The sequence below is a fragment of the Littorina saxatilis genome, linkage group LG1, assembly GCF_037325665.1.
Source record: "Littorina saxatilis isolate snail1 linkage group LG1, US_GU_Lsax_2.0, whole genome shotgun sequence".
In the NCBI taxonomy this organism is placed as follows: domain Eukaryota; kingdom Metazoa; phylum Mollusca; class Gastropoda; order Littorinimorpha; family Littorinidae; genus Littorina; species Littorina saxatilis.
This window is the reverse complement of record NC_090245.1, coordinates 24,608,256-24,618,139: the sequence shown is the minus strand read 5'-3', so window position 1 is coordinate 24,618,139 and position 9,884 is coordinate 24,608,256. Positions and strand designations below refer to the sequence as shown.

The following is a 9,884-nucleotide window of genomic DNA, read 5'->3' as shown; positions in this document are numbered from 1 at the left end:
GTCACCTCATATCCATCTGTTGGCATCATTAAATTGATACGTTTAACTTTCATCAGTCTTTGTTGACTACTCCTCAAAGAGCTCCTTTCTACTATCATCCTCACTTTCCTTTACACGTACACCTAAACACACATATAAGTTTAACCCGACTCATAACAGATCAACAAGAACCTAAAATAACGGCGATCACAGTCTGCCAGTAGTATAACCCCCTAGACTATATTACAGTGAGAGCCAGGGTTTGTCACAGTCGCTGTACATAATTCTGTACATGATTCTCAGCCATATCTGTTCCAAAACCGCGCCCAGGATAGTCATAAATAGACCACAGCTTTAATGTCCATCAAATATTAGGTAATTAGTTCAACAAATGTAGAAGGTATACCGTAAGCCTTTTTGAGTTTTTTTGTTGGGGGTCACCCTGTAATTTTCACTGTAGAAGCACGCTGCAAAGCTTGGGAAAGTGAAACACTGCTCGGGGCACCACCAACGTCATCAAATGCACCACCAAAGTCGACACAAGTCCTGTGACCAGAAGATGTTTTATTATCACAAGTTATAAATAAAAAGCATACTAAAATTGGATACAGCATTTCAATAGTGCAGCAATGAACATGACATCACAACAATCATCAATTGCATATGCAAGACACCCCCCCCCCCCCAAAAAAAAAAAAAAAAAAAAAAAGAGAGAAGAAAACCAACAAAAAAAACCGCATACAAAACAACAACAAAATAAACAACACAACTACACACAAACACAAATAATGACACCCCGCCGCCTTTCCCCTACAACCCCAAAGGCGTCGCCCCAACCCCATCAACGCCTAATCCTGAGTAGCTGCGTCGTGGCTTCGCGGAGCACAGTGTAGAAATGCACGTGCAGCTGTGCCCGCCAGAAGCGCCGCACTCGGCCCCACGTCTTGGCAGGGAAGCGCGGGCTGTCGATGCCGTGCAGGACGCGGGCCACCGCTCTGGCAGTTAGCTGGTGCTCGCTGCTGTACAGGTGAACAAACTGCTGCACGTCCGACACCAGCTGCTGCAGGGTGTTCTTGTCCACCTGGAGACACACAGAGCAGAGGAGAAGTTAAGGATTATGAGTAAAGTAGATTTTTTAGGATTATGAGTAAAGTAGATTTTCAGGATTATGAGTGAAGTAGATTGTCAGGATTATGAGTGGAGTAGATTTTCAGGATTATGAGTGAAGTCGATTCTCAGGATTATGAGCTTAGATAGCTCGCTGTCGTTCAGGTGAATGACTTGCTGGATGTCTGACACCAGCTCCAGCTGCTGCAGGGTGGTCTTATCCGCCTGGAGACACATGGAGAAGGAGAGATACTGAGAATTATGAGTAAAGTAGATTGTCAGGATGATGAGTGAAGGGAGCTGGAGCTCGCTGCCGTACAGGGGAACGAAGCGCTGAATGTCTGGCGCCGGGTGTTGCAGCGTGGCCTGAACCACAGGCAGACACAGAAGAAAGACAATCAAGGTGCCGAGGATTGAGTCAAGTCAGGTGACTGACTGACAACGGGCGGGGGGGGGGGGGGGGGGGGGGGGGTCCAAGTGCAGGTATAGGGGGGAAAGGAAGAGAAAGATGGTAATGAATATTTCACCGATGTATGATGACTAGCTGTGTCCTACGGGCTGGACATTGGTGGACGAGACTTGGCAAGGTGAGAGGCAACATGGGAGGGGTTGGGTTAGGGTTTGCTCAACAAAACTTTGTCCTTGACGCAGAATAAGTCATACAAACGTCACAGAACTAACTAACGTCAATATCACATTACGATTTACCGGACATACACAAAATACCCTCACTTTTAAAGACCGATCTATATTATTCAATCGGATTTTTTAGAGCTGTGTGACGAGCAGGTGTACACGCCACGCATTAGTCCATACGAATGAATGAGGCTGCTCATAGATATCCTTGACAAGTTGAAGCTGAACAGTGAGAAGACGGAGGCCCTTCTCGTTGGAACACGACAGAAGATTGCTTCCCTCACTGTGACCGACCTCCAGCTGGATGACGCGACTGTTCCATTCTCCCCTGCTGTCAAGAGCCTTGGCGTCTTTCTCGACTCCACTCTCTCCATGCAGACACACATATCCTTCATCATCAAGACCTGCTTTTTCCACCTACGACGCATCGCCTCCATCCGTCGCTACCTCACCCACGACGCCTGTGTCAAGCTGGTTGTCTCCCTCATCTTCAGTCGTCTGGACTACTGCAACTCCCTTCTGGCTGGCCTCCCCGCCTCATCCATTCATGGCCTACAACGAGTCCAGAACACTGCTGCCAGGCTGACGTTGAGGAAGACGAAGCGAGACCACATCACCCCCCTACTTCGCTCCTTGCACTGGCTCCCTGTCAACACACGAATCTCCTACAAACTGTCCACTCTGGTCTACAAGTGTCTCAACGACTCTGCTCCCGAGTACCTTTAATCCTCCCTGGACCTGTACACCCAGCCCTCCGACCGCCCCCTTCGTTCTGCTGCTGACCCACTCCGCCTTCACATCGCTCGCTCGAAACTCGCATCTGCTGGTCAGCGTGCATTTCCCTCCGCGGGCCCCTCCGTCTGGAACTCCCTGCCGCTTGAGCTTCGCCAGAGCCCCTCTCTTGACGCGTTCAAGAGTAGGTTGAAGACTCAGTTCTTCACGTAGCTGGCTGCGACTTTCATGTTCGACGTGATGTGTTGTGCCCCAAAAGACATTCTTGTGCTGTGCTCTGTGAGAGGTGTTTTCTTTGTGTTTAATATTATTTTGTTTGGACCTAGCTATTGATGTGTACATTGTTGTTAAACAGTTGTTTGTTGTATGTTTATCAGGGTTTGCTAGTGTGTGATAGGGTTCGTGTCCGGTTTCTTTGTTAGTCCTGTGTTGACAACTCTTCGACAAGCGCTTAGAACTGTACCCACGGAATACGCGCTATATAAGCTTCATATTGATTGATTGATTGATCTATGGGCTGCTCCAGTGCCAGAAGCAGCACCCCCTTTGTAAGGCCAAAAAAAAATAGGTCTGTTTACGGTAACCCGACCGACCCTAGTTTTTTTGCGCGACCCTAGACTTTTTTTTGGCATTTGGGAAAAAAAAAATCTTGTTTTTTTGGCAAAATAACGTAAAAATATGGTTTTTTGGAGAAAAAAAACAAAAAAAAAACAATCCCGACCTACCGACCCTATTTTTTGGGCCTATGTTACCGTAAACAGACCTATTTTTTTTTTGGCCTAAGCAGTCCCACCCTCACAGCTCCATCATTCCTTGTTACCGCTCGCGGACACCAAGCAGGTCCAAAACTTTGGATGTCGTTCAGAAGTTCAACCTGCGTTCGCCTGTTTAAGCCTCAACTCTGTTGTTTTGAACTTCTGCAAGTACGGAATCCCCGTGTGGAACAGGAAATTACTGCACGTGCAGGGTGCGTGCGGGTGAAGGGAAGTATTGAACTTTGAAACATCGACTGACAGACTTGGCGGTCCCCGAAGGTCCCTGAGCATGTGGATTACGCACGGGATCAAAAGATCACCGTTGGGTTCACGCACTCCGACAGAAAAAGAAAGGACGCATCAAGGTGATTGTGCTTGACAATATGCGGCAGGATGCTGAATGTCATATGTAGTGTGACGAAGTCTTGTTGAACTTGAGCGCGCGGGTGTGTGTGGGTGACTGAACAGAGAGAGAGAGAGAGAGAGAGAGAGAGAGAGAGAGAGAGAGAGGGGCGATAATTATGGAACTAAGTTGTAAAACCCAACGTGTGTGTGCGGGTTACGTGTGCTCTTTCGCCATCGTGTGTTTGTGCGCACCGCGGGTGTTTGCGCAAATCATCAAAGAGCGGCAGAGGGCACAGCTTGTCAAGCTCAATCGACGTACTTCACGTCTTCACAGGAGGTGGTCGAGAGGAAGATCGCGGCCAAAGAGCAGGAAACGGAGATCGTAAAAATAGACAGCTGTTACAATAACACTCACAGGCGATCTGTGACTTTTATCCACTCACCCTGCCCTGACCGGACATCGGCCGACTTCTATCGGTTTTAAGGTCACTGACCATCGGGTAAGCCCATCCTGACCTCAGGTCAAAATGAGTTCGGCTCATTCTCTCCCTGACAGGATGCCTTGGTTTTCCTTGTCTGGCGAGGAAATCGATATTTTTAAAAAAAAAAAATTTTAATTTATTTTTAATTTTTTACATATTTAGATCTTTTCGTAATGTGTTATAGATATAAGCAGATTCGCGATCGTCGATAATGATTTTTCATGGTGTTGTGTAATTTTTAAATTACAAAGGAATTGATATGTAAGACAGTTTCAAGCGAGCTATTTTTCGCGGCTGTATTTACTGTTCAAACAACTCTAAATATGGCAAAAGTGTCACGTGATAATCAACCGTTTGGTTTCAGAGCTCGCTGGAGTAGACGATTTTTTGACAGTGATGCAACCATATATTACGGTCTCCTTCCGGCAGCAGTCCCACAATTTCGACTTGTTGGCTCACGTAAGTGTAGCCTATGCAATGCTAACTTTTGTCTGTCTGTGCGTGTGTATGTGTGTATGTGTGTGATAGAAACTTTAACATTTGACTGAACACCGAAATACTAATTTTACCTGGTTATTATCCAAGCAACAGCTTCAAAGTATTGAAGCAATGATCAACATTTCGTCGGCACGTATGTAGTTAAAGTGTGTATCCAAAGAAAACGGGTGGTGGGGGGTTTTGGGGGGGTAAAAACAGGTGACTGGTTTGTGTCGTGTGTGGTATGTAGACCAGGTCAGGGGTCAAGGTTAAGTCAGATCGCGTGAAGGATTGTGGTATAGATACAGTTCTCACCCAGCGGCAGTTCGCCGATTCGGGGAAGACGATTTCACATTGTTCGGTTTCGTAGCCCCAGAAAAATAGATAAAGAAGATACCAAAGGAGATTTCCTACAGGTTGATCTGCACAGCGTGTTTCCAGTGTGTGCGCGAGGAAGCGCTGTCCCATAGTCGAAAGCGCAGTGTCGATCTGGCAGTCGTGTCCCCGTAAGTAGGCTACAGACAGACAGATCTAGATCTAGTGTCTCCCACTCTTGCACCGTGTCACCTATGCTTACTGTGTGTGTGTATGTGTGACGGAGTGAATGAGTTTGTGTTACTGTTTGTCGATTTCTTACGGGAGCCTTGAAGGCTTCGCCTCTTGTTTTGACCTTAGTACGATGTCTTTATCATAACTGTGAAGAACAGAACGGAGATCACTGTCGAAGTCGGCCAATCTGCAATCATTTTCGTCTCGCGAACACTGCTCGAGAACAACATATGGGAGATAACTCTGTATTCTTGGTTTGATAGATTCGCGTAGGACTTAAGTGTCCGGTCAGAGAGATAACTGGCGATAGCCATTGAGCGATGACTGATCAGAATGCGGGTAAGCCCTGATCTCTTCAAAGCGTCTAGGTTGTCCTCATTTCACGGTCAGATTCACAAGCACCCCAGGCGGAAACACAACACATGGGCCAGCTGAGGCTTCACAGTACACATGAGGATTTAATGTGGCTTAATGTTACCACGGATCACTGGGTGGCCGAGTGGTAACGCACTTGCTCTCGGAAGCGAGAGGATGCGCGAGTTCGACCCTGGGTCAGGGCGTTAACAATTTTCTCCCCCCTTTCCTAACCTAGGTGGTGGGTTCAAGTGCTAGTCTTTCGGATGAGACGAAAAACCGAGGTCCCTTCGTGTACACTACATTGGGGTGTGCACGTTAAAGATCCCACGATTGACAAAAGGGTCTTTCCTGGCAAAATTGTATAGACATAGATCAAAAATGTCCACCAAAATACCCGTGTGACTTGGAATAATAGGCCGTGAAAAGTAGGATATGCGCCGAAATGGCTGCGATCTGCTGGTCGATGTGAATGCGTGATGTATTGTGTAAAAAATTCCATCTCACACGGCATAAATAGATCCCTGCGCCTTGAGTCGGAGTCTGGAGATACGCGCGCGATATAAGACTTCATATAACATAACATTAATCACGAGAAAGAAGTTACTATTCTTTTACAGTATCTCTGCTTTAGTTTAAAATGTGAGCTTGTGATTGGCAGAAGGTGTCTTGTGCTGTCAACGCACTTCATAATTTGTGTTTTCAAGCTTGGAGGTTGGTCATGTCCTTGGCAAAAGCGTGGCCCGACATGACACTATCTTTACTTCTGACCTGTCACGGAGCACGGAGTAAGTTTCTGGACTCAGCCACCTATTTTAGGTCTGCGACGATCATACACTCCACCATCATCCCCCGTCTTACTTAATGAAGTCTCGAGGATGAATGTTTTTCAGTGTTCTTTCTTTCTTTATTTGGTGTTTAACGTCGTTTTCAACCACGAAGGTTATATCGCGACGAGGTTTTTCAGTGTTGATCTTGTAGATCCAGGGCGACATATTGACCAAATGCTTTAACATCGCTTCACGCGACTTGTTTAAATATGTAAGGAATGCTATTTTTGTCAAATATCCTATGAGTGGAATGTATGCTTTAGACAGTGAACCAAAACTCAGCAACGAAATAAAAAAAATCTCCCCGTTTTGTCGATAAGGCACAAAAAGGAATCGAAATTGAGGTCTTTCACGAATCCGAAGATGGCTTTGAAATGACTTGCCTCCGAAGAACGACTGAAACATGATAACAAATTACGTTTCTATAAAGGGGTCTCTTAGTCAGACAAGCGATTGGTTTACTAATTGCCTGGGTGTTTTTTGCGTGCAGAGAAGCCATACCTGTCATGACGGCCTTATTGTACCTCGGACATAGATGCCAGGTTCGATGGAGGTGATATCCAGGCTTAGTCTAGTCTAGACGAAGGAGCTTTGATCATTTGCTCCATTTATTGTGGTCAATACTCATGTCTACGTCAGATTGCTCTTTGAGTCAGATATACTTTCGATCTAAATACGCACCTTATTTGTAATGTAAGGTATCGTTGATCTCCTTGGAATAAGAGAATCCTTCAATTCGGTCACAGAAGAAGAATCTACAGCTTGATTGCTTCCCGTGCAGAGTAGGGATTCTTGTGATAAATTAATCTGACAGATTGACACAGGTGTAAGTTACGAAATTGACCCAGCCCCATATTCCCATTCTGTGCAGAAAACAGCCACGTTGTAGATTTCTGGTGTGGTTCTAAGAGGAAGGAGGATCTTATCTCAAGCAAAGCACTGGGTGCTGTACAGATCTTCAACGGTGCGCATGATCCTTTATATGGGGTGAGAGTACTTTACGTACATTTTGAGGAATCTGAACACACACACACACACACACACACGCACACACACACACACACACACACACACACACACACACACACACACACACACTCTCTCTCTCTCTCTCTATCTCAAAGCAATCAGGGGAGGTCACGAAGTACAGACCTGCAATAAATCACCCTCTTTAAAAAAACAAAACAACCACCGGTTAGGCAAAAAAAAAAAAAAAATAGGTGTGGTTACGGTAACATAGCACAAAAAAAAAAAAATAGGGTAGAAAGGTAGGCAATCACAAACTTTTTTTTCTAATGTGTACAAATTAAACGTACTTGACAGGGAAATAAGTGTGCGACTCGGGCGATTTCGCTTTCATTGCGTTTTCTGCACTGTTTGGTTTGTTTTTTTTTGACAAATGTAACAAAAAGTTATAGGGTCGGCCCCTAAAAATAGGGTAGGTCGGGTTACCGTGACCACACCTATTTTTTTTTAGGCCTTAGCAATGCAAAACGCTTGAATCTCCTCACTTCTGATTTTATGCCTACAGTTACGGGCGTCTTATTTCATATTTATTAGGAACGTGAATGTTTTTCTTTCCCTTCAAGTTGCACGCCTTCCCAGCTAGAGCACGAACACAGGGTAGTCCAAAAACATATGAACATGAAAATATCGCGCCAAATTATTGCCAAATAAATTTTTCTCTCAATCGCACATTAAAGGCGACAACTTCCGTCTTTTGAACGTACGTTCGGATTCCGACAGACACTGTGTTCTGTGAATTTGTGCGTACAAAAAAATAAAATATTTGTACAAATAAGAAACAAATAAGAAAAAAAAACCACACACACCAAAAAACACCAAAAAAACAAGTCGCGTGAAGCGATATCAAAACACTAAGTCAATCAATATGTTGGTCTGAAACTAAAACATCTAGCCCATTATGGCCATACCCGAACACCGAGACGGATTGCGCTCGTCTCAAGTGGCGAAGCATGCCAACGTAGCACCTACTTTGCATACACCGATTTTCTGAGCACAATTTCAGATTAAACATATTATACTTATATATTTTTAGATTCAGGAGCAGACAAGGAATGAATACAATGCTATCATTTTCAATCAGTTTAAATTTTAATGACAACTTTAATGAGCAAACTACTCAACTAATTTTAATGCTTCTGAGATTGACCAAAATTTAATTCAATTGAAAAACGAGGTCGTGACAGTGCCGCCTCGAATATGACGTCATCAAGGGCATGTATCGAGAAAATGAAAAAAAAGGTCTGGGGGTACCACTTGTGAGTATTTGTATGTGAAGTATCATGAAGTAGTCCAGTAGTTTCCTCTGAATCGCTCCACACACACACACACACACACACACACACACACCACGACCATAGCTCGTCTCGATTCGTGGTCTATGTTTAAATATTTAGTCAAAACTTGACTGAATGTAAAAAAGAAAAACCTCAAACAGAATAAACTCACACTCAAGACAGAACTTCGATTTTGAGAACTCGCCTGAAAGAGCCCTCGCTCCATCATTCGGACTGTCACAAGAAGTTTGGATCTCTAGGACATTGCAGGTTGGCTTGACCTTGCTTGTCAGACAAATTGAAAATTTACCAGGGTCCCCACTGGTTTTTAGAAACAAAATTCCATGACTTTTCCATGACTTTCCATGAGCCTCAATAACATTTTCCATGACTAGATCCACAGGTCGCCATTTCCGAACACGCAAACTTCTTACGTCTTGTCACTGTCAGTTTTGACACTGGCTTGCTTTGCACTGAATTTGAGTCAGTTTCTTCGCAGTGTCTCTTCGACAAGCAAGTCAAGCATTTGCTACGCAGTCAGATTATCGGTAATGTTTGCTGGTCCTGTCATTTCACTAAACTGGACCAGCCACTGTTTGTATCCATCTGCACTTTCGTAAATTCCGTTTCGTAACCGTCACTGTGACTTGACGAACTGTCATTTTTTTCACCGCGATACACAGTTCATTGCGAAGATCTTCCTTGGTAATTCGTTCCAATTCCGCATACTTTTTGTTGTCAAGAAACAACTCGAAAGAAAGTTTCAAACTCATCATCCTCCATCTTGCTTGTCGAAGCGCTAAAGTACTTTATCGATGCAAAAACAAAAGCAGAAAACTTCGACGAAACCGACTCAAATGCAGCGCAGACGATACGACGAGATAACGGAAGGAAGTGAGCCTCGCTTTGGCTCAAGTGCCGTTAAAAATACCGTTATTCTCGTATGCAAATACGAACGAGAAGTTGGTCATACGAACAAGCCTTGTGCTGGCGACGCAAATCGCTGCTGGCTGGCAAAGGGGGGGGGGGGGGGGGGGGGGGGGGAATAATGGCTGGGCGACGAAAATAGCCGCTGGCGTACTAAAGGTTAATATTTTTTTCTTTCTTACTTTTGTTACTTTCCATGACTTGAATTGAAATTCCATGACTTTCCAGGCCTGGAAAATTAAAAATCAAATTCCATGACTTTCCATGTTTTCCATGACCTGGACGAACCCTGATTTACAGACACGATTGAAATGTGGTTGCGCAGGGGCATTCAGTTGTGTTTTTGTTGGTGTTTGTTTTTTTACGGCAAGAAACGCATTCCCTGCGGAAGTCCCTACCGTACAAACATCG

The 9,884-nt window shown here is 44.7% G+C and overlaps 1 protein-coding gene across 1 annotated transcript in view; it reads right to left on the bottom strand.

Moving 5' to 3' along the window:
• Nucleotides 1-425: 425 nt before the first annotated feature.
• Nucleotides 426-9,884, bottom strand: part of LOC138965476 (ATP-dependent DNA helicase Q4-like) — a 430,431-nt gene continuing 420,972 nt past the window's right edge. Inside the window, exon 22 of the mRNA XM_070337643.1 lies at nucleotides 426-1,060. Coding sequence (XP_070193744.1) covers nucleotides 821-1,060 — 240 coding nt within the window. The 3' untranslated portion in view covers nucleotides 426-820. The remainder of the gene's footprint in view (nucleotides 1,061-9,884) is intronic.